Source organism: Sardina pilchardus, chromosome 15, assembly GCF_963854185.1.
Source record: "Sardina pilchardus chromosome 15, fSarPil1.1, whole genome shotgun sequence".
Taxonomy (NCBI): domain Eukaryota; kingdom Metazoa; phylum Chordata; class Actinopteri; order Clupeiformes; family Clupeidae; genus Sardina; species Sardina pilchardus.
The window spans coordinates 7,472,104-7,497,363 of NC_085008.1; the positions used below are offsets into that span (position 1 = coordinate 7,472,104).

The window sequence follows — 25,260 nt, forward strand, 5'->3', positions numbered from 1 at the left end:
CTTCCTGACTGTGAGCCTAGACTTCCTGTTGTATGTGTGAGTGTGTGTTGGGGTAGGGGTGCCGTTATTAACCTTCTTGATCTTTGAAGAGGAGAGGAATTTCATATACTGAAACCAAGAGAGGTGGGATTATCTGGGAGGGAATTTCCACAGTCCACGTCACATCTGGGAATCTGGCACTCAGGATTGGGATAAAATGCGAGTGAGCGTTAGTCCAAACTTTAGAAACTCATCATCCACGTTCAAAGACAGACAGGGATATCTATCAGCTTCTGATATCTGTCTGCCTGAGAGAGAGATACAAAAATGGTGAGTGCCGTGATATAAAGCAAAGTTAGTAGTCTGACAAATATGCTAGTAAAGTAGATGCAGAACTCTTCCATTGGACAATTTGCTTATTGACCAATACAGTAGCTGTATGATTATCATTGAAATGCCTCTTTGTGCTTCACAGGAATTTTGCTTAGTAACGCCATGCAACCAAAGGAGGAACATGCGCCTCATCTTAACAATGCTCATCTTCTCAAGTACGTAGGCAATGTTTATTTGCATTTAGTTATGAATTATAAATGTGTCTGACAGTATGTTACCAAAGACTGCACTTTGCTTTTACGTTTATGTATTTCATGTCATAGTTAATGACAAATGTAGGTTTACATTGCACATGTTTTATTTGATAATGAAATAAATAAGGTTTCATTATGCAGCATCACGTGAATATCTCCTTTATTGTTTATCCCAGTTTTGTCAGGGTGTCTGGAAGTAGCAGGCTGGTCCTACCACCACTCTGACCAGAAGATGGACTGGAATAAAGCCAGAGTCTGGTGTCAGTCTCATTACACAGACATGGTGGCAATCCAAAACAAAGGGGAGATTGAGCACCTCAACCATCTACTACCCAGGATAAGTGGCTACTACTGGATCGGCATTCGCAAGATAAATAACTCCTGGACCTGGGTTGGAACCAGCAAGACGCTGACTAAGGAGGCAGAGAACTGGGCCACCGGTGAGCCCAATAGTGCTGGGAGAGGGACAGAGGAGGACTGTGTGGAGATTTACATCAAGAGAGAAGAAGACCCAGGGAAATGGAATGACATCTCTTGCAAAAAGCCAAAAACAGCATTGTGCTACACCGGTGAGTAAGGCCATGGTTTGCTTGTTAATATAAAGACAGCAGTGATTTTAATCTACAATGTTATAGGCCATGACTAGTTTTAGCTATTATAGTATTATGTTTTTCTAAGGAGGATGTCTTAAGGGGTATGACAATTCACTGTGATGTATTTGCAAAATTAAAGATAATTGCTAGTTGACTATTTTATTGTGGGAAGCGGAATGTTTTAGTTTTGATTATGCCATACTTATTACTTATCAAATGTCCTGAATAATGAATAAATGGACATAATCAGCCAGATACCCATTACCATGCTGTTTATTAAATTCATAAAATGATCTCTGTCCCTTTCATATCTGTTTGTTATTCTCAAGCCTCTTGTAAGAAGGATTCTTGCAGTGAGAATGGAGAGTGTGTCGAGACTATCAATAATCACACGTGCAAGTGTTTCGAAGGCTTCTACGGGGAAAAGTGTGAACATGGTAGGCCTCAATATGCTGATAATTGTGCAATTTGAGCAAACTGACTTATTTTCTGTACATAAGTAGCCTAGTCCATTATAAAATATTCAGTGTTTATTAACCTCACCTTGTTCCGACTCCACTATATAGTTGTCCAGTGCGAGAGGGAGGTGGTCACGACTCCGCAGCAGGGCTCTTTCAGCTGTTCCCACCCCCACGGGAATTTCTCCTACGGGTCAGAATGCAGTTACTCCTGCCAGCCAGGCTATCAGCTCATTGGCTCCGAGACCCTCAGATGCACAGCCTCCAAAGCCTGGTCCCACGTGCCCCCGACCTGCGAGGGTGTGTTTTTCTTCACCCTTCTTGTTATCATTTACTATTGTCCATATTCACCTCATGCACATCATAGATAATGGTGTCGCAAATTAAGAGTGAACAAAGCTATTAATGTATTTAGATACATATTTAATAGATATGTTTAATAACAAAGCTATTAATGTATTTAGATATATATTTAATAGATATGTTTAATAACAAAGCTATTAATGTATTTAGATGTGTATTTAATAGATACAGTATAGTTACTCATGTCACTAGCGTTGTTGTTTATATGAAAAATCTGGTCATCCTGACTGACCCATATGGCCTCTCTCTCTCTCTCTCTCTCCTGCTATAGTGGTTCGATGTGATGAGCTGGCCAAGCCCAATAGGGGCTTCATGAACTGCTCCTCACCCCTGGGAGACTTCAGCTACCTGTCGCTCTGCCAGTCCACCTGTGACGAGGGGCACACCCTGACCGATCCCCTCTCCTCCGCACTCGTATGCGGCGCCTCGGGCCGTTGGAACGGCACCCAGCCCCAGTGTGAAGGTAGATAGGCATCCAACGCCTGCTTTAAACACAGCACAAGGCAGGCAGGATTACAGAGTAGCACAAATAATGTAATCTCACACATGCAATACAGCAGATCTTTTGGGTCCCTTATACTTCTAGTAATTATCTTGATTCATAATAATATTACGTGGTATATCAGTGACTATTCAGATTAAAATTTATGCTGTATTACTGTGGCCTAAATGAAACTTCTAAGGTAATAACAGCTTTATAGAATGTTGCATTTCTTTTGCATTCATTTATTGAATGGCTTCTGCGTTATGTTGTGGTTGTGCTGCTGGTTGCATACACTGTTCCTCCTTTCTTGACTAATTAAATGTTGCATTTCTCTCTCTCTCTCTCTCTCTCTCTCTCTCTCTCTCTCTCTCCACTTCTCCAGTTGTTCAGTGTCCTGCCATCACAGCTCTGCAGCACGGCCATATTTCCTGTGATGGAGACCCCACAACCCCCAACAGCTACTCAACCCAATGCAAGTTCACCTGTGAGGACGGCTTCCGCCTGAGTGGTGTGTCTGCGGTCAGCTGCGCAGCATCTGGACAGTGGACTGACCAGCCTCCAGTGTGTGAAGGTAAGAATATAATAAAATTAAATCGCACTACATTTTCTCTACTTCTTCTTTCTGTACCATTCTTCATGTGACAATGAGTGATCAAGTTTTTCTCCCTGTCTGCTCCCCTTCAATCTATTGTTCAGCCATCACATGCCCACGGCCAGAAAACCCTCAGCTACTCTCCAATTGCACAGACGCTGAGGATACAAGACACATGGGCTCCGTCTGCTCCTTTAGCTGCAGCTCCAGCTTCAACCTGCAGGGGGAGCCCAGCGCCCAGTGCAATAAGATAGGGCAGTGGAGCTCCCCAACCCCCACCTGTGTGGAGGTGCAGTGTCCCCCTCTCAAGGACCCAGAGGCGGGCAGCGTGGACTGCTCAGGCCACTTCCCAGGAGCCGTTTGTGAAGTCAGCTGCAATGAAGGCTTCCACCTGCAGGGGGCGCACAGAGCAGTGTGCACAGACAGTGCTGAGTGGATCGTGGATGGACAGACCCCCACATGCAGAGGTACGCATGCACACATACATACCCACACTGACCCTGGTTTTACTCTGTCTGATCACAGGTCAGTGAGTGGCTCCTTTGCATAGCTGTGGAGCTTCTGCTTTATGTTGTGGTTGTGCTGCTGGTTGCATACACTGTTTAAGCCTGTTAAAGCTCCTCCTTTCTTGACTAATTGAATGTTGCCTTTCTCTCTCTCTCTCCCTCTCTCTCTCTCTTTCTCTCTTTCCACTTCTCCAGTTGTTCAGTGTCCTGCCATCACAGCTCTGCAGCACGGCCATATTTCCTGTGATGGAGACCCCACAACCCCCAACAGCTACTCAACCCAATGCAAGTTCACCTGTGAAGACGGCTTCCGCCTGAGTGGTGTGTCTGCGGTCAGCTGCAAAGCATCTGGACAGTGGACTGACCAGCCTCCAGTGTGTGAAGGTGAGAATATAAGACATTAGCTTCTGCTTTATGTTGTGGTTGTGCTGCTGGTTGCATACACTGTTTAAGCCTGTTTAAGCTCCTCCTTTCTTGACTAATGAATTCTTGCATATATCTCTCTCTCTCTCTCTCTCTCTCTCTCTCTCTCTCCACTTCTCCAGCTGTTCAGTGTCCTGCCATCACAGCTCTGCAGCACGGCCATATTTCCTGTGATGGAGACCCCACAACCCCCAACAGCTACTCAACCCAATGCAAGTTCACCTGTGAGGACGGCTTCCGCCTGAGTGGTGTGTCTGCGGTCAGCTGCGCAGCATCTGGACAGTGGACCGACCAGCCTCCAGTGTGTGAAGGTGAGGATAGAAATCTCCTGAGGTAGTCTCTCTCTGTCTCTCTCTCTCTCTCTCTCTCTCTCTCTCTATCTCTCTCTCTCGCTATCCCTCCTTTTTTCTTCTTTCTTCTTTGTAATAAAAAAAATGTTGCATGTACTTCAGGCACACACACACACACTCACACACACCTACCTGTCCTATTGTTTGTTCCATGTCTTATATGTGCCCTCCTCTGTCGTTATCGCAGCGGTGAGATGCCCCCAGATACAAACAGCTAGCGACAGCGTCATGAACTGCACCGGGGGCATGGACGGCCAGGAGCACACCTACACAGCCAGCTGCACGTTTGTCTGCCGCCAAGGATACCTCCTCCATGGCAACCAGACGATGATGTGTAGTCGGCACGGCAACTGGACTGGAGAGGTGCCCGAGTGTCAAGGTAGGAACGGCAAAACGAGTGTGAGGGAGAGAGAGAGAACAATTGAGCGGTGTGTGTGTGTGTGTGTGTGTGAAAAGAGAAGTTATGAGCATAGAGGTATACTGAGTCTGTTTTTTTCTTCTTCTCATGTGTTCATCATTGCTACTCTCTACAGCTCCGCCCGAGCCTCTCATCAACCCCACCACCATCATGATGGCAACGGGGGGCGCCACCACAATTTCTGCTCTCTCTCTGGTCTTCTGGCTCCTGAAGAAAATGCAACGGAAAGGTGAATATATGCTAAAAAGGCTTCAATCATTACAAACACTCAGTCAATATGCATCATAATGTACCTGTATAACAATTCAGTGCATAGAACAGGGTGTGTTAGAATCTTTTCATACTACCTCCGATGATAATCTTCTCCTTTCTCCCGCAGGAAACAAGTTTGATCTCAACAGGTGAGTACAAAGACAGCCTTTACTTCTACAATTAATTACAAATATGAGTTATTGTCTTTACCATTGAGTCCTAGCAGCAATACCAAGACTTACATATCTTCTATATCTCTGACTGTCCACAGCACCCTTGACCAAGACGAGCCCCCTCAGGTCTACAAAAGCGTCGATAGTCTTATTTGAGAGTTGAGAGTCGGCACAGCATACACAGCAGGTAAGGCAGACGCTGTGAGCCTTGACAGTAGTGCTCATGATAATGGCCGGGTTTCCCAGATTTGTTAAAAAGCTCTTAAGTGCTAAGAACTTCTTAGGAGCGTTCTTAGAATGTTCTTAGAGCGCTTCTAAGAAGTTCTTAGCACTTAAGAGCTTCTTAACGAATCTGGGAAACCCGGCCAATGATAGTAGTGTCAAATCACCTGACAAATATGGAGAATAGAAATAAGAGATGGCTGACACTTTGTTTTTGTGATTGCAGGACTGAGCAGAGTGCAGGCTTTTGGCGAGAGGAGACAACGGGAGAGACGACCTGTGGAACAACAGAGAGAACGAAACGACCTCACGAGTGAATATGTGAATTTGCTAATTCTTTTAAGCGATTGATGAGTGAACACGCAGATGTCATGGGTGAAAAGGTCACAGGCGTTTTTGTTTTTTTTATTCCTCCAAAAGTTGTGAATCTGGATAAACACACATACACACACACACACATATAATCACACACGTACACATTCAATACTGCCAAACTCCAAGAAGCACTGGTATGCTGAATTGTTCTTCTTCCTTAGGGAAGCTCCTTTATTTATTTATTTATTTGGCCATATTGTTCATGGCAAAATTATTTAATTTATTCCAATAGTGTACATTATTATTATTATTATTATTATTATTATTATTATTATTATTATTATTATTATTATTGGTTATTATTGTGTGCTCTGATGTTATTCTGTATCATGGTTTGTTTTTATATGAGTATGTATTAGATATGTATATTTCTCGCTGTTTGTACTGCCATTTTTCATAAGATGAATAAAAGTGTTTCATATAATGTGCCATGTGTTTTCGGTTCTCGTTAAGTTCTTCCTCTTCCCGTAAAGTTGACATGGGGTGAAGGTTAGGCCTTTGTGCTGGACTGTTTTTCCTGAGGATCAGTAGGAAGTTTGGATAATCTCTTTCTCAGGAAGTTCATGATCATTGACTTGTTGCTTAATTATTATAACATTAAGTACTGTATGTTAACCTAAGCCTAACTAAATTGGCATGTTCTTGGTTGTAGAACATCGGTATAAGATATTAATGTATGCTGACATAACCTTCTCACAAAATGAAAACACTCAGAGAGCGCAAACCTCAAAATCCATCCATAACTTTTTGAGTTATCTTGTGAACAAACAAACAAACCAACAAGCAGACAGACAGACAAACAAACACAGATGAAAACATAACCTCCTTGGCGGAGGTAATAATTGGAGACTAGAGGACTCTGTGCTGTATGTGTGTGAAGTGAGTGAGTTTTTGTGAGTATGACACTGTATGTCTATGGCACAAGCTAATCTACCTCTGCATTCCACCCACTGATATACTTGTCAACAGGATCAGTAGCATTGTGCGCATGGAAAGACAGTTCAATGTATGCTGTTTAGGTGAGGAATAGAAGTAAAGTCTCTCTCACCCTGTGTGTATGTGTGTGTTATGTGTATGCATAATGTGCAATGCACACTGTGTGTGTGTGTGTGTGTGTGTGTGTGTGTGTGTGTGTGTGTGTGTGTGTGTGTGTGTGTGTTCACCTCTGCGTGCACAGTGCATTTAGTCAAAACAGTGGTTTCCTGACTCCATGACCCACTCACACTAGGCATGGTGAGATCCTGTCAGAGGTCAGTCATTGTTGGCAGCGTTATGCAACTGATCTCTGGTTGCACTCTCTTCCCCACCCCATCTCTCCACACACCCCTAACACCTCTCCTGTCCTCCTCTACCACCCCTCCCATCCCGCCATGACTATCACTATCATCACTCAGGAATGCCAGAAAGGCCCCTCTCTCAACAAACAACTCGTGTTCCCGTCACAGGAAAAGGAAAAACACAGCCTCTGTGATTCAACACGGCGGGTGAAAAAACATGACCCGCTTATCAGCTAGCTGATTAAAATAGAGAATTCCCCAGTCTTAGAGTTAGTTGGAATCCCCCTACCCAGTTTTAAAGTGTCCTGATAGAAGGTTGCATTAATATGGCATAAAAGTAAATGGGATCATTTATAACCCCATCTGTACAAATACATTCATACGGCTATTCATACCCTACACTTTCAGATTTTTTTCCCTTTTATTTGTATCTTTCATTGACGTGTTGCATGGATATATGTTACAGAAATGAGAAGATAACAAGATTAGGGTCCTGTATACATTCATGATTCAATGATGATAATAGTTATATAAAATAGTCATGACTTTTGTTTTGTTCACCTTCACGGTTTATTTAAGCAATATAATATAGTGAGAGTGGGGTTGATAATGGATATTCCCACGGGTGTTGTTCGGCCGTAGCCACGAGGCCGGAGGCAATCTATGCTGTGATACGATGCAATATATTCTTAGTTAACATCCTTATCAAAATTAAACTGATAGAGCTTCAACCTTTAGCTGAACATGTCAAATCAGATACATTTACTCTAAGCTAAGGAACCAGAGAACCATAAAGATCTGTAAAGAAACTATTTTGTCCACACAAAAGGCACACGTTAGGCTATTCCCACAATATGAAATCAGGTCCTAGTTCCATATAGCTGTTTGGTTTTTTTTGAAAACATGTAAGTTCAACGTTTATCCAATATGTTGACACACACAGCAATTTACAGTGTCCAATTATTTCTCGGAAACCTGGCATTCATCTATTCAAATCAGGTCCAGAGTTCACAAAAAAAAGTGAAGTGAAAATCCATTTAATACATCCTGCGATTTTGTGTTGGTTCCTGTAGCTAAATAGAGAATGGTGTGCTACAGAGCTTGGGACCACTGAGAAGGCAAAGATAGAGGTGAGAGCAGCGTCCTATACCTCAATAACACACACTCTGATACGGTCAGAGAAACCAGCGAAATAGAAAGAACCACGGATAGCACCAGGACAGGCCTACCTGAGGAACTGAAAAAGATCCATCATCTCAGCAGACATGGTATGATTTTGAGAGAATTTGCTTTGTGCTTTTTAATTTCACTTGTGCACATAGTTCAATATCAGTCAGCTGTGAGAAATGAGGGAGTGAATCAACATAAATTAACTAAAATTGTTCCTTAGATGACTTACGATGATTACAATTTAGAATTTTCTTTTCATTTCAATTTCAAATTTCAATCAATTTATTTTCAGTAATGACACCTTCCTTATTTTAATGTTTATCTTGCTTCTCATTTTCATGTTTAATTTCCTCTATTTCAAATTGTAATGTTTTTTTGTTAATTTTATTCTAAATTCTAGTATTTCTTAATTGGTAGGCTAAGTATGTCAGGTCATCTGCCTTGCCATGCTGTCAACATACATGGCAACATACTGCATTGTGTGTGCATGACGGCTGTGTTATCTGTCGTTTTCATTTTGGATTCCATGTTAACAGATAAGAGCAGGGATTGTTTTCATTAAAAACGGGCGGCTTATTAAACATGATGCCTGAAATAGAATGAATGACACTTTTAATAGTTGGATGGTGGGGGTATGCGAACCAAGTCAGGATGTAGAAGGTGATCTGTGGAGAAAAAAGTTTGGGAACTATTGGATTAGAGCATCGTTTCCCAACCTTGGGGTCGCCTGAGATATTTTATCTTACAATTGACCAGTACATTATTTTAAAATAAACATACAATAAATAAAACAATATTTAAAACCTCATGTAATCAGATCCCAGATGAGATCTTGATTGATGTAATCATGCTTGATCAACATTCCAAACAAAGTAAAACAACCACACGCGCAAAGATAGCCAGACTAGGACATTTGGGGGAAATCAAAGTGCCACTCTTGACCGGGTGTTGCAACAGAGATGTTGTGAATGATTGGGGTCAGCAACGTTTTGTGACGTCAAAATAGGGTCACCTGCCAAAAAGGTTGGGAATCACTGGGTTAGAGCATCCACACCGCCTGCATCAGTTCAAGTTCAAGTTCAAGTTTATTATAGCCATTTCAACAGTATGAAAATACAATTGATAGGAATGTGTTTTGGTATGCTCACATATAAGACACATAATGACAACACAATAGCAAGTGCAAGGATCAGACGTACATCTCAGATAGAGCTCCAGCTTTTCATTAAAAAGCTGTGTCCCATATAGCCAAAACGCATACACAAAGCATCCAGGATGTTTTATGCCTGAAACTCTGGGCCATAATGTTTGTACCACCTCTACTTTTCAACAGACCTGGGCAAGCTGCAAGATACAGCAGAGCACATGGACCGGCATCATGAGCACCCTGAAGCCAGTCCTCTTGATACTAGCCCTATGTGAGTATAAAAGGATACGGGCGGTTATTTCTACCAAAAGCTGTGGATCAGGATGAACAAACATCACACAAGCGCACACGTGCACATTCTGTCTCCTAATACTGCCAAACTCCCAAGAGGCACTGGAGATTGTTCACCATAGGGAAGCCTCTTTATTCATTTGTTCATAGTATACACGGCAGTGACAGGGAGTCACTCCTCTTGATACCCATTTGCAGTGTTGGGGAGTAACGCATTACATGTGATTGCGTTACGTAATTCAATTACAAAATAAATGTAACAGTAATATATTAGTTGCTGGAGAAAAATGTAATTCAATTACAGGTACTTTTGAAATTTAAAAAAATTACAATTTGAATTACATCTCAATATTGTAAGCAAAAGCTTGCAAAGAATATTATATGTAAAAATAACTGTTTCCCTCCACAGCCATGGTTTGATGCAGGACCTTCTGATAGGCTCTATCACGCCTACAGCACCATCAGTGTAGGCCTACATGCCTGCCTGTAAATGTTTTATGATAAAGGGAAAAAAGGCTGTGACCCATCTGTATGTCAACTCAGATGGACTTTACAGTAAAATTTGGCTTGAAGTCTGACCTTTTGGTGATTATCATTATATTATCCTCATAAAAAATGTGATGCTAATTCATGTATTAAAAGGGGCTCAATATTCATGGGTTTCATCAGGTCCCTTTCCACAGGTGTATTAATCAAGCACAATGTAGTCTGCATTCATAATCAAGGTGCTTGATTTTATACACCTGTGGAAAGGGACCGGATGAAACCCATGAATAGCCTGGGAATGCCCATGCTGCCTTGTGCGCTTGAATAGAACTGCTCGGCAGCCTGGAGACCAAGGCCGAAATCTTCGCATGGATTTGGGGACTATACTGTATGGTGGGTATAGTACGTATTCAAACCCATGCTAAAGTTGACTAAAAAGAGGAATATAAAATTATCTTTTGAGAATTGATTGTAATGCCTTAATTCAAAAAATGAGTAAAAATCAAACCGCTAAGGACACTAATTTTCTTTGTGATTGAAGAATGTATCGTAAATAGATAAATGTTCTTCCTTAAATACAGGTTGCATAAGTAATTGACCCCTATGTTAAATTCCCATAGGAGCAGGAAGATTTTTTATATGTTTTTATTTTTAAAGGCCAGCTATTTCATGGATCCAGGATATTATGCATCCTGATAAAGTTCCCTTGGCCTTTGGAATTAAAATAGCCCCACATCATCACATACCCTTCACCATAGCTAGAGATTGGCATGGTGCTTTTTCCAGTTAGCCTATTAGCCTGTTTGATGCTCATTGAGCTCAATGCAAATCAAACATTGTATTTAAGGAAGAACATTTATCTATTTACGATACATTCTTCAATCACAAAGAAAATTAGTGTCCTTAGCGGTTTGATTTTTACTCATTTTTTGAATTAAGGCATTACAATCAATTCTCAACAGATGATTTTATATTCCTCTTTTTAGTCAACTTTAGCATGGGTGTGAATACTTACTATACCCACTGTATATATCATTAAAAAAACAGAAACGTAATCAAAAAGTAATTAGCTACGTTACTCAGATAAAGCAATTCAAATAGTTACACTACTATTACATTTTAAACAGGGTAACTTGTAACTGTAACACATTACATTTCTAAAGTAACCTTCCCAACACTGCCCATTTGTGAGTATCTTTGTGATCTTTACATTAAGCAGTGCCAGGTGTGCAGAAAGTCATTAACTGAATTTGAATATATGTTTGTGCGTAAGTAATTTTTGGCAGCATGGAAATATAGCATATACTGTATAGCAAATATAACAGTCATAGCTTTTGTATTTGTTTGAATCAGTAATGTTTATGTTAATAGACCAATTGGAATGCTAATAACTAGACATATTTGGGTCTGTTCGTCTGAGCGCTCAAATGATTCACTTTCACAATTTGTTTTCTGTAATCATGGATATGCATCTTGACATTGTGGTTGTCGATTTCCTCACATTACCCATGTGCTGTTCACACACCCACAAAACACCAATATACCACCAATCAGCGCTCTTTATCCCTGGACATGTGGTCTGCTGGACATACAGTTCTTCATCCCATAAAATGAATTGGACAACGGCGCGCAACTACTGCAGGACAAACTACACCGATCTAGTAGCCATCCAAAATGAGAATGAGACAAATCACCTTCTGACCATACAAGACATTATTCCACATAAGTACAGTGCACCACACTACTGGATCGGCATCAGGAAGATAAATGAGATCTGGACCTGGGTGGGGACCAACAAAGCGCTGACTGGAGATGGGTCATGGGCTCCCAATGAACCCAATAGTGACAAGGACAATGAAGACTGTGTTGAGATATACATTAACAACGGCATTAAGAAGGGAAAATGGAATGACATCGATTGCTCTAAGGATCAATTTGCCATTTGCTATAAAGGTAAGATATAAAGGGTTCTCTTCAAGAACTTTTTTTTATTGTTTACACTTTCAAAATACATAAGTCATTATTCCACTTTTATACTTTCTTCAGCCCAGTGCACCAGTGATGCATGCAGTCATCAGGGAGAATGTGTGGAGATCATTAACAGCTTCCGGTGCTTGTGTAATCCTGGCTTTCAGGGCTCCCACTGCCAAACAGGTCAGCTCACACAATTCATCTCCTCTAACAAAGAAAGAAAGAAAGAAAGAAAAAAGGAAAGAGAGATAGTTGAATACCACATGCTTTGTCATTGCTACATTTGACCAAGTTCCATTGTTATGTTTGCTAATGTTTGGAAATCTCAGGAGGTCACTGTAATGACTGACTCCATTTTCTAACAGCTGTACAGTGCCCTAAGACAACTGCACCACTGTATGGATGGATGGAGTGTTGCGGTGCCCATGGCAACCACTTCTTTGGGACAACCTGCAAGTTTGGTTGTGAGGATGGTTTCAGGAGGGAGGGTCCAGGAGAAATTACCTGTAATATCACAGGAGAATGGAGTGAGCGTGAGCCAGAATGCTCAGGTAAACCCACACATGCACGCACACGCACACGCACACGCACACGCACACGCACACACACACACACACACACACACACACACACACACACACACACACACACACTATTGCATAAAAACTACTACAAATAAAAGTCCATGCAGGATTTAGAGACCCTCTTATAGCAATGTAACAAATACTCATTTCTTAGACGATGTGTTTCTTTGATTTTTGAACTGTACTGTTTCAGAAAATTCTCAGCACCTGAATATTCTCTCTCTCTCTCTCAGCTATATCTGCACAAAGACACACAAATGAATACTGTTTCAGAAAATTCTCAGCAACTGAATATTCTCTCTCTCTCTCTCTCTCTCTCTCTCTCAGCAATATCTACTACATCCTGTGGAGTTGTGAGAGAGCCTGTTGGAGGACTCATGAACTGTTCTGGTGGAATCAATGATTCCCTCCTAACCACCTGCAGCTTCCAGTGCCAGGCTGGGTTCCTACTGCTGGGGTCAACAGAGGTGACCTGTGAAGCAAATGGCCAGTGGAAGGGCTTCAGACCAGTGTGTGCAAGTAAGCAGTCGGGCATCATAGTGTGATATCCTGTTAATTGTGTGTGATGTGTTATGTTACCTGTTGAGTTCCTGACATTGTTGTGTCCCTTTTAGGGGAACTGAGGGGTGGAAGCTTCGGTGGTGGGTTAGTGTGTGTGTGTTGTGTGTGCGCGGGTCCGAGAGTGAAGGAGTTGGACATAGAGTTAGGTCTGTTAATGAATGCTCTGTTAAAAGCATGAGTTGTGGCTAAAACAGCAACTGCCCATTTGATTCCCTGGTTGGCCAAATTCTCTCTATTAACGGTTTTGGCCCTCAAAGCACAATACTGGCCCCCTGTGGAAAACTTACTGGAGACAATCTCTCTCAAATAAACTCTTGCCGAAACTACATCTATCAACGTTTGTGGTTAAGGTCTCGTCCATGGTAACCTGACTTTCGCCAGATCCTGTAGTTCGCTGTCTGCTTCACACAAGGATCTGGGACTTCTCGATAGGGTATGTATTTCTGAAGGCAGGTCCTTGTAAAACATCCTCGCATGTGATTTGATAAACCACTTGCCTGTTATCTTGAATGACGTGCTCGGCTTCTTCAAGCTCTTGCCAAACCCGGTCGGAAGAAGAGTAAAAACATCCTTGCCACCAATAAATGTCTTCAAAACTATTCTCTGTTAATCTTTTAAAGAATGAATACTCGATAGATCCGACAAAACGGTTGAAATAGCAGAATCAATGTCAGCACAAGACTCCTCGCTGCGTGCCGCCATTGTTATTTGAATCAAACACTCGCTTCGGCGCTCCTGATTGATTGCTCATTTTTTGAGCAACCGCCAGGGGTTTGGATTGCCCTCGCGTCCAGACCCTTGTGTGGAGCTCAGCGAAACGCCTCTGGTGGAGCATGGCGGAACTACAAGGGTCTGGCGAGAGTCAGGCTACGTCCATGGTGTTACATGTATGAATCGACTTTGCCTACAGGTTTAAGACTTTGCTCATTCTAATTAGGGTCTCATATACATTTGCAGAGATTTGATTTGCTCTCAAAATAAATGGACATTATACTATTTTAGACATGATATTATTTTATTTTATCATGATTAAGAACTAAATCCCAAACGGATATATTCCCACAGAATACTCTCACTTGCTGTTGGCTGTTTTAGGCTGGAATGTGCTATCAGCAGTCTGCTGCTGGGCTTACTGCTGTCGAAATGCTCATCAAAGTAAGTATATATTTTGCATCTAGTTTTAGATATGTCATTGTATGCATTATTCGGGTATTAAAATACATATCTACGTGGATTTCAAACATTTAATACTTGTTCTCATGCTTCTGTTAGGAAAGAAATGTCATCAGAATGGGTAAGACAGAACACTAGCTTTCTCTCTGCCTCAGACACATGAGCTGCAGTATGTTCACCCTGAATGACACGCATTGTTTACTCTTGTTAAGTGCAAAGTCATAACAAGGGGAAATGCATGATTGTTCAACATGTGTGAGTGCAGGTCCAAGCATGACCGGCTGAATCCAGCATATGATGCAACAGGACCACTAGAGGAGCCTTTCACACCGTGAAACAATAGACAATTTGGAGGAATATTCAAAAATACTTCTTCTCCTCTTCCTTCATCATCAACAGGACCCAAGCACATCCCAATTCCCAAATGCATGACTTAAACTACTCTGGCATGTTCCGGCCTTCCCTGTGCATGCATTGCGACTTCCAGTAATTGACAAGATATTCAGAATCTGTAAAATCAATGGAATGTTTGTTATTTAAATATTAACCTAATTATACCTATGTTTACATAAATATGTGTTTTCTGCCACTCAGTGTCAATTTGTCTAAGTCTTGACTTAGCTACCAGGAAACCTGGCTTTGAGGTCGAAATTTGATAAATGTGTTAGAATGTAGTTTGTGTATGTGACCACAACCCAAATATGATATCTTCTAACACAAAATAAAAGAAGTCCAAACAAAAGGCGTTTGATTTCCTGATTCCTGTTTGAGTTTCTGGGCTTAAATGTATGGGGTTGTCTCCGAAATTTGAAATTACAATGAGATATATTAGTCGTGATCCAGAAATCCGGATCCAACATCGGCTTTCATGACGGCCATGTCAGCATGAGGGAAATGAAGGGGGAAAAACACAGACTTGAATAAATAAAACACAATACATAAGTAATGAAATAAATAATGTGATCATAGATGACTTTTGGTTTCACCGTCTCTGCAATTCTCTCTTCCCCTTCGCTAGAATTTCAGTGGAACTAATGACTGCATTATCATGCCTATTCACTTTTTGCGTCACCTTTTTTGCAACTGTTCAAAGTCTGTCAACTGTTCAGAGTCAGTTGATCTGACAATAACACCACAATGATTGCACTATCTCTGTAGAGCAATTCACATGCTAGTCATTTCTGTATTTTCAAATGGAACAGAGCTGTACCGTGCGATTCAAATCTGCACTGTGTACATGAACTGACAGCAAGGGCATAACCTTCACACAGTCAGGCAAACAATTCCTTTTTAGGGTTGGAGCAACTTTCAAATAGCATACTGGAACTGAAAAGATTCCACTGTGTTGAAACCAATATTATTATTTTGGAACTTTGCATGTACAGTATGTAGGCCTAGTGGTATGGAAATGCAAAACCTGACATTGTCTTTGCAGGGAGAAATAACAACTTCACAATTTCTTTATCCGACATCTTCATGACAAGCTGGGACCTATTTACTTGTCATTCTTAATTGCAAATTCAGCCAATTACTGTGAGAAACTGGACATTCTTGTTAAGCAGCATTGCCCTCTGGTGGTGATTAAACCCCAATTGCAACACAATGTGAAAACCCTCACTTACAATTGCTGTGCACAGTGCAATGATATTCTGCACTTGCGGAAGCTGAAGATTGGCACATCTTGTCTCACTATCACGTCCTATCACTGTGTTTTTTTTTTTATTCTTTGTCTGGCCACTTAACACAAGCTGTGCTGACCATTTCAACTGCCTGCCTTCTTAAAAGGACAAGTAACAAATTGTTAGAAGAAGATTGACCATCTTCAGATTGGTAAGACTTCACAACAGGGATTCACAATACATTTCTGAGGGTGTGTTTTGAAGACGTTGTTTGGCTATTGTGCATTCTTGCAAGAATTTGTTGTATTTAATTGCAATGTGAAGCCTTGGGATTTTCACAGTGTTTGAACCAACAATTATTGACAATACTCAAAATAAAGAATAATGCAGATAGGTTATAGACAATGTTCACCATTCACTGTTCCTTGACAATGATATAGTAATATTGTCCGAAACCTGTGTAAAGTTTATATATGTGATGATTACATGGAAATTTAAATGTGAGAAATGATTAAATTCGAATTCAAATGAATTATAGGAAAATGGTACAATGCCGTTAAGTGTAGAGCAAAAGAGATAAGCTTCAGATGCGCTGTTTTTCCTTCTGCCATAGACAGGCATCCAATAGTCTGTGCAAGTACAGAGCAAAACCTAATTCTGTCTGTTTACCTGAGTCCTTATTTAGAACCATCCATTTTTAATAGCCTGAAGCATTTACAGATGGACCATCAGTGGATTGAAATGGCTGCTTTGGGGCGGCCCCTGTTCACAGGGATGCTGTACGACTGCAGAAACGACTCCTACATCCCTGGTGAGCGAGTCTCATTGAGCTGCACGTAGAAAGACTATTCACTTCTCTTATTAGCCAACACTTCTCTCACCCTCCCAGGTAAATGCGTCTGGAAAGGAGAGGTGTAAGTTATTAGCCTTGAATTCAACATGTACGGTGAGAGTAAAATGTTGACATAGTGAAAACTATAGTCCAGAGGGTTGAGAGAAGAGAAGTGGAAACAAAGTTGAGAGAAAATACACACTATGCAGAAGAGGGATTGCTTATTCATTCAAGCTTGCATGATATGTGTGTGACACACACTTTTTGTCTTTGATTTTATCTCAGGGATGCTGAAGAGATGCAGTGTAGGGGGGATATAATATCGCATTTATCTAGAAATTTATTTCACAAAATCTAAGACCAAGAATAGACAGAGGCTTTGTAACTGGACACAGAGGCCAAAAAGATTGAGCTCAATGGTGTTTTTTGCCCCCTAAAAGGCACTACCTTTACCCTATTCCTAACCCTAACCCCCTCAACCCTCATCCTACCCCTAAACTGAGGGGAGTAGTGCCTTGAAGGCAGCGCTGCCTGGAAGGCACCATTGAGGGCAAATAATACCAAAGACCATAGATTGAAGAGTGAATGGCAGAAAAGGCAGCCAAGAGGAAGGCCTCAAAGGTAATTGTAAAAAAGATTCACTGAAGGAAAAAAGTGATGTGGTACACGAAAGTTTAGCCAAAATATTAGGTCTCCTATATTGTCCATGCAGATTTTAATAGTCCCAGTCTGAGAGCCCAACACTCTGCCCTCTATAAGTCGCAGGGCCAGCCAAACTATGAAACTTACAGAGTGGAAAATATTTGGTATATCTGAATATTGGGGGAATGCATCCTTCTCAATGGTGACTATAAGCCTATTTCACAAGATGTCGCCACTGTGTAAACTAACTTCCTCTGGAACAGCTCAGTCTATAGGAAAGACAGAAACAGGAAGATGTTTTACCCTGCCAATTAAGGCATCATTAACATCAACTAGGCCAGACACCTGGACACTGTGAAATTGGCTCATGGCCCTGCATTGTTCATTATCATAGTTGAATCATCTTCCCCATTTAAGGTCTCCCTTAAAGGACAATTCCAGTGATTTTTCACATCTCTGCTTCTCCTTTCTGTCACCTATTGTTGGTATGAAAAATATATTATTGGAACGAGTGAAACGTGTGGAAAAAAATTGGTTCTACACTGTAGTTCGAGTTCCTACAACTAACACTCTAGGGGAATGTTCATGTTCATGCAATGTAAAATGCAATGGCTAACCTTACTCAAAATAGTGATCTTGACTTTATTTGCTAACTTAATTAACGTAATTTGTGACCTCGAGAAACGGAGATTTATGTGAAAAATCAGCGGAATTCTTCCTTTCTTACCTAAATACATACCCCACTATTCTAGGGGTCACCCTGTGGGACTCAGATGCCCTGAAGGAAGACCTGGACGCTCGTGTTAAACCAAACTCCATCTTCAACATTAGCACTTCGGACAGCATCAGCGAGAAGTCCAAGCTGCTGGAGATCAGCTCGTCCCTCAAAGCCAGTCTGCTGGGCGACTTGGTGGATGTCTGCGGCTCGGCCAAGTACCTGAAGGACCGGACTCGCTCCCTGCGGCAGTCCCGCGTCACGCTGCAGTATGGCCAGACCGTGCGCTTCGAACAGCTCACCATGACACACCTGGGCCAGGTGAAGTACCCGGAGGTCTTCGAGCAGAAGTCCGCCACGCACGTGGTGGTGGCCGTGCTCTACGGTGCCCAGGCCTTCTTTGTGTTTGACAAGCAGGTCCAGTCCGCCAAAGCCAAGAGCGAGATGGAGGCCAAGCTGGCGGGGGTGCTGAAGAACATGCCCCTTCTGTCCATGGGCGGGGAGTCCGGGGAGTCCGGAATCATGGCCAAGGTCAGCGCCGACGAGAGGTCAGAGCTGAACACCTTCACCTGCACCTTCTACGGCGACTACCACCTCAAAAAGATGCCCACCAATTTCGAGGAGGCTGTGCGGGCTTACGCGGCGCTCCCCGCCATGCTGGGCGACGCGGGCGAGATGGCCGTGCCCGTCCGAGTCTGGCTGCTGCCGCTGGCCACCCTGGACCCCAGCGCCGCCCGCCTGGAGAGCGCGGTCAGCAGCGTGAGCGTCTCGGAGGCCGAGGCGGCCGTGGAGGGCCTGGGCGAGGCGCTGAGGCAGTGCGACGACCTGCTGCGGGACCCGCTGCTGCGCTGCCTGGGCAGAGCTCACGAGCGGCTGACCAAAGCCCGGCGTCTGCTGCGCGACTACGAGGCGTGGCTGCGCCGCGAGCTGGCCGGCGTGCTGCGGGCAGTGCGCGGAGGCTTGCTGGAGGAGGGCGCCCTCAGGGAGGCCCTGCAGGCCCACCGGGCGTCGCCGTTCGGCGGGCCGCAGCTGCGGGCCGCAGCTGCGGCGCTGGCTGAGGGACAAGTGCTCCGAGGCCAAGGTGCTGGACCTGTACGTGCGCAGCCTGAGCCGCATGACCACCGTGTGCTCGGCCCGGGAGCTGGAGGCGTTCCGGCTGGACCCGCAGAAGGAGACGGTCGTCTCATTCTCCTTCACCTCGGTGGACCGCGACGAGCCTTACCTGGAGCGTCTCAGCGCCTACCTGGACGAGCACAAGCCCGCCCCGGACTCGGCAGCGCCGGAGGCGGACCAGCCCGAGGAGAAGCCGTGGTTCTGCTGCGACGTCATCTCCAAGGCCATGCGCGAGCAGCTCCGCATCTTCACCGAGCTGATGGAGGCCAACCGCGGGCAAGGGGTGCACTTCATCGCCTGCGCGCTGGCCGACTCCACCTCGCGCCCCGGGGCCGACGTCCACTTCTTCCACGGAGGGGCCCGCGTGCACCATCACCTGGCCCTGGACGTCCCCCCACCCGCCGTCGTGGTGGACCTCCAGCGCTCCACCGCCACCCTCAGGCTGCCCAAGCCGCCGGCCGGGGTGCTGCGCTACCGCCTGGAGCTGGCCGAGAGGGAGGGGAATCCTGAGGAGCAATCGGGTCCCGAGGGCCACAGCATCTGGACCAGCAGGAACACCAAGGGCACACCTGACACGTGGACATTCTCAGACCTGGTCCACCACAGGGTCTACTTGTTCAGGTACAGGGCTGTCACTGGGGTTCTGGTGGGTCTGGCCAGCAAAGTGACCCAGTTCCAAACAAAGAGTTATTTTCATTAGTTCTAGTCATGAACAAGGAGAAGGCAGGGTGAACACCTACTGTACACCTTCACCATTCTTGTTTATGTTTACTATAATAACGTAATAATAATAATAATAATAATAACAATTAACATAATTATTTTTGACAGCATATCCGTGGATTAGAGTAATGGCTGTAGAAGATTAGTATCAGATGGAGGATCACTGGAAGTAACATGCTGATGACAAGAAATTCATAAATGAGTCTGAATTTACATTCAGATGTTTATCAACACTGTTACTGTACGTTTATGCTTTGTGGGTTACACTCTTCTCCACCAGAGAGTGCTAACAGCTCCTTTATTGTTAAAAAAATATGATGATTGTTTTCACTTTATTTCACTGTTGTATTTGTTTCACTGTTTGTTTAATCTCTTACTCGTTAAAATGGAAACGTATGCAGAATGTCCCTGTGCTGAGTGCATTTGTAGCATGTTGACATTAATTGCAAGCCAGCCATGTTTTGATTTCATTTATAACTCTCACTGACGCCTGAGCGTCTATTTAACAGAGTTCCGCTCTCGTTTCCATTTCCCCATGTTAATCTCTTCACTTCTGTCTTTTGATGTTAGTTCTGGTCTTTGTTTCTATTGTCCGGAATCTTTGACCTTTACCCACCGCTATACTTTTATAACTCTATCAACCTGTATATTCACCAACAGAACTTCAATAATGCGATCTTGGTGAAAATGTACACATTTCCATCCTTCAATTCCATGTCAGTAAAGACATATTTGGGCGAGTTTGATGTAGAAGAACTTGAATGGCCCACTGAGAACAGGATTCTCAAACACCTTTGGGATGAACTAGAAGTATTACGAGCCAAGCCTACTTGTCCAACATCAGTGCTTGACCTGAAAAAATATTCTGAATGAATGGACAGAACTTTCCACAGACTAGAATGGAAAGTTCCTGTGAGTGTAATGGGCATCTCAATACTTTTAGAGCACGATGCAGGCGGCAGGATTTCATGAGAACCATGAGATAACATACTATGAGAAAGAACCCATTTTAGTTGTTTTTGCATTGTGGTTCACAGAACGTCACAGTTTGTCAGTTTCGACAATTTACTTCTCAACTTTGAAACAATGATATACATTTAGATTACTGTAGTTGAATTAGTAGTTACAGTCTTGTTTGAACCACAAAGTACCCATCTGTTATTATTATTCACATTAGTACGTCATTCAGTTTCCAATTAAGGCTGCTTTTGTGTGTAGGAGGGCAAATAAGCCTCACCTACAGAGAGTGGGAGCATGTTGACCTTTTCATATTTTTGTTTTGATGGAATTTATAAGGTGTTTTACCAGAAAACTGTATGTTTTTCAGTTGAGTACTGGTGAGACTTGCCGTGTGTCACAGTTGAAATGAAACAGCTGCCTGCAGAAACCACAATGTGGGTTGGGTACGCAGGTTGCGTTCTCTGGAACTGCACATGCACTATGTAAAGGAGACAGGGTCTTACAATAGCACATTTGTATCTCGAGTGACTTAAGACAACATACACTGTACTCCATACATGTATCTCAATCAGAAATGTGCTTTATTGTCCATAATTGTCTCTCTAACAGTAGAAAAACATAGCCTATACATAAATATATAATATATCGTATACACAATATATACAGTACAATATCTACAATAATACAACTCCAAAATAAACAGACAAGACATTATTTACAGACAGGATCAATATACAAGTAAAATGCACACTGTATAAAAGACAGACCGTGAAGTACATAAAGTGCAGTGTGGGAGTGCAGCTACAGTTAGTGGCACAGGGGCACACATGGCTCAAAAAGAGTGAGTGGCATAATAACCAAAATCGAAAGAGAACCATCATCTCTCCACTGTCTTGAGCATGTTCAGGATCTGAGTTTGTCTGCCAGGACACCGTGCTGTTCAACCACTCTCAAGGCTGTAATCATAATACACTTTGAGGGGACATGGGGACTATGGGGACATAGGACACAAGCTGTGCTATCAGCCCAGGGATCTCAACTCTCAGGCATTAACAATATTGCTTGATTTGCCATTCAGATAAAAAATAAATAGATGTCCATTCCTGAACATCATGCAAGAAGCGTTTTTTACTGATATTTCTAGGTTTCACTTTTGCGCATTCAGAGTAGGCTAGTAGAGAGAGAGTGAGAGAGAGACAGACAGACAGACACAGAGAGAGAGAGCGCACATGATGATGCCAACTGGGCAGCAATAGAAGGTGGCATAGTTGAGTGAGGAAAGGAGCGAGGAGAAAATGAGGTCAAAGTGTCATAGCTTAGTCTGGGTGCAGTTGTTTTCAGTACCGTTTACATGATCACATTGAACCAAAGTAATTTGCCCCCATAGGCCGACCCAAAAGTGCAAAATTAGAAGAAAGCAGAGCAAACATGCAAATGCTATTCCAACGTTTTTCAAACTTAAAAATGTAACCCCTTAAACTTGGCACCAACATCTGGATTCTTTTCCACTGTATGGTTCCGGCCTTGGGATGGATGAGCCCAATGATGCATTGATACATGTGAATCACTGAAGGGCCTGGTGCAAGTACTCCAAACAAGTCTGAGGGCACACTAATCAGTACATGGACCCCATTGAAGGCAAAACGACCATCCTTGTGCGCTGAGACTCCAAACTTGCCTGAGGTGGCGGTGAGATCTTGTGAACGATCGCTTTCAAGTGTTTTCTAAACTTTACTCCAACAAAGGCGTAGAACACAGGATTAAGGCAACAGTGCGAGAAAGCTATCAGCCGACATATGTAGAAGGCATAATCCAGGTGAATGCTCACAGCGCAATCATTAAATGGGTACAAATGAGAGAAAGACCTGAGGAATATAACAATGTTGTATGGTGCCCAACCCACCACAAACACAACCACAATGACAAAGATGAGCTTCACTGTCTTAATTCTCTTACTTGATGGGGACTTCAGAACGGTTTGAAGTATCCTGGTGTAACAAAAGCACATGATAACAAAGGCAATGAAGAAAAATATATTTTGCTGATATTCTCCTGCGGTTTTCCACTCCAAGCTGTCATACTGGCAGTGATAGGCATCAAAGTGCATCTGGACTCTGCTCCGTAATGTTGCAGGCAAGGCTGCCGCAAAACTGAGTGCCCATACCAAGAATGACAAAGCAACTGCAAACTGTGTTCGATTTTCGCCACGGTCAGACAAGGGATAGACTACTGCTCTGTACCTTTGCAGTGACATCACTGTCAAAAACAAGACACTACTGTAAAATCCAGCATAAAAAACAAAATTGACCACCTTACAGGTCACTTCTCCGAGTGTCCACTGATAAATATGATAGTATGCCCAGAAAGGTAATCCAAGGGTGAACATGAGATCTGAGAGGGCCAAATTGAAGATGAAGCCGTTAGTCATGGACTTGAGATTCTCGTACTTGATCAGGATCAAGAGCACCAGTAGATTCCCAAAGAGGCTAAGGAGCGTTACTAGGCAGAAGATGATTGGGGTGGCGATGGAACCAAACTCAATCACACCAGTCTTGATGCACGCATCAGTGTCATATTCTACATCATATTCAAAGGTGGGCGGAGATGGCGTGATTGTTGTCATTGTCTCATAAAGGCCTACAACACAGAAAAGTTCATCAATGGTTAATTTATTTATCAGGGTTGCCTGTGCCAGACAATTAGTGGATAGAAGGAAATATTCTGAAATGTGTGCCCCTCAGTCTCAAAAGGCTTACAGCCCTGTTTAATTGAATGGGTGCAAGACAAACCCTAACTGAAGAGCTATGGATCACATAATTACAACTTAAGATAAACATTTTCTCAAATGTACAGTATCTCTCATAAATCTCATATAAGACTTTGCAATTACAAAACAATGCACATTGGACAGGACAGGTCATAACACAGGTTAGCCTGGCAGTTCAATTTATATGGAAGTTACCGTAGTAGGCTACTGTGCACCTGCTCAAGAAGGAGTGGGCATCAAGCAAATTGGATGTGTTCTTCCATCCTAAGAACTTCACTTCTCTGGGCAGTAATGACATGGTTCATTAATAGTATGCTATCTGCATACATAAGAATACCCAATGACAACAGCCTACTTCCGTAAAAGTCTACTGGGGGATACATATGCATCAAGTTTCATGTGCTCCGGTGTTATGGTGTCCAAAAATTCAGACGAAAAAAAAAAAAAAAACTTTGACAATCCCTACATGACCGCTAGCTAGCGGTGGTCATAATAAAACTGCTTGGTTCTTTAAATCTCTGGATGGTTCCATAGAGAGTCAAAACTCTGTTGAACTATTGCCTTGATGGTTCTTAACCACTGAAAAGGTTTCTTCTATGGCATCGCTCTGATGAACCGGTAGCCCACTGACTCCATACATAAAGAGTAGGTTGTGTGGGTGCATGCCTTGTATGGGTGTTCGAGCGCAAATAATTTCTTGAATCATTTTAATTCGCCCGAAAATAAGAGGATGCAGTTTCCCCCCCAAATACGGAGACATGTATTTTATCTAAAAAGTGCTGTAGGCTACTAAACAAAGCCTCGAGGTGAGGGGATCATAATTATTAGACTCTAATATCTTACTTCTGTTTTGTGGAAATGGAGGTAATACTCACCTCATGTTTCAACAGTATACTAGGCTATAAAACCGTACTGAGCATGCGCTCATTTTACGAAAAAAAGAGATTGAGAGAACACAATTTAGTAGCCTACAACAAGCGCGCACTTTACTAAATTGCGCTCACAATCTAATACAATGAAAGCATTTAGAATTTATATTTTCTCACCTTAGATTTCACGATAATGTTAATCCCAGAAGATATTTTTCTTCTGAAGCCTTTGGTCTATTCTCTTCTCTTAACAAGTGTCACTGTGGTTGCATACCCCTCCCAAACGGAACTGAAATGAGCCAATAACCAGGTCTTCACCTGCCTACATTGTGTCATAGAAATGTTTTGCTTAACATTTGCACACGCCTATCCTCAGGGTGAGATGTTTACATTAAAGCAACAGCATCAGCGAATTGCTGATTTAGCTCACTAGAGCATAGCCAACCTTCAGTCACATTACACTCTGCTCCATCAACGCGAGTGAAATACACCAGTTAGACTTCTCGTTCAAATATCCATTATCCTATAATGCATGCAATATTTAATTTTCAAGAAATGTAACCCGGTCAATTTAATCATATCTGT

The 25,260-nt window shown here is 42.8% G+C and overlaps 3 protein-coding genes across 5 annotated transcripts; 2 read left to right on the plus strand and 1 right to left on the minus strand.

Moving 5' to 3' along the window:
• Window positions 1-224: 224 nt before the first annotated feature.
• On the plus strand, window positions 225-6,204 carry LOC134102529 (E-selectin-like). 3 transcript variants are annotated; one of them, XM_062556658.1, is made up of 15 exons: window positions 225-309; window positions 455-527; window positions 743-1,135; window positions 1,489-1,596; window positions 1,726-1,917; window positions 2,252-2,443; window positions 2,847-3,035; window positions 3,161-3,523; window positions 3,758-3,946; window positions 4,108-4,296; window positions 4,523-4,714; window positions 4,869-4,982; window positions 5,133-5,154; window positions 5,277-5,365; window positions 5,627-6,204. In XM_062556658.1, the coding sequence occupies exons 1-14, from the start codon at window positions 307-309 to the stop codon at window positions 5,332-5,334; spliced, it is 2,277 nt and encodes a 758-aa protein (XP_062412642.1). In that variant the 5' UTR covers window positions 225-306; the 3' UTR covers window positions 5,335-5,365; window positions 5,627-6,204. The 3 variants fall into 3 exon arrangements, with proteins under 3 accessions (XP_062412642.1, XP_062412644.1, XP_062412645.1); XM_062556660.1 differs by lacking the exon at window positions 4,108-4,296; XM_062556661.1 differs by lacking the exon at window positions 3,161-3,523.
• A 1,975-nt stretch (window positions 6,205-8,179) lies between these two features.
• LOC134102768 (P-selectin-like) lies at window positions 8,180-15,167 on the plus strand. Its single transcript, XM_062556995.1, has 9 exons — window positions 8,180-8,320; window positions 9,556-9,640; window positions 11,701-12,099; window positions 12,193-12,300; window positions 12,483-12,668; window positions 13,029-13,220; window positions 14,328-14,417; window positions 14,535-14,556; window positions 14,701-15,167. Exons 1-9 carry the CDS (start codon window positions 8,318-8,320, stop codon window positions 14,768-14,770), a joined length of 1,155 nt encoding a protein of 384 aa, XP_062412979.1. The 5' UTR covers window positions 8,180-8,317; the 3' UTR covers window positions 14,771-15,167.
• A 6,457-nt stretch (window positions 15,168-21,624) lies between these two features.
• Window positions 21,625-24,952, minus strand: LOC134102769 (chemokine XC receptor 1-like). Its single transcript, XM_062556997.1, has 2 exons — window positions 24,853-24,952; window positions 21,625-23,676 (listed from the first exon to the last, which is right to left on the minus strand). Exon 2 carries the CDS (start codon window positions 23,660-23,662, stop codon window positions 22,655-22,657), a length of 1,008 nt encoding a protein of 335 aa, XP_062412981.1. The 5' UTR covers window positions 23,663-23,676; window positions 24,853-24,952; the 3' UTR covers window positions 21,625-22,654.
• Window positions 24,953-25,260: the final 308 nt, after the last annotated feature.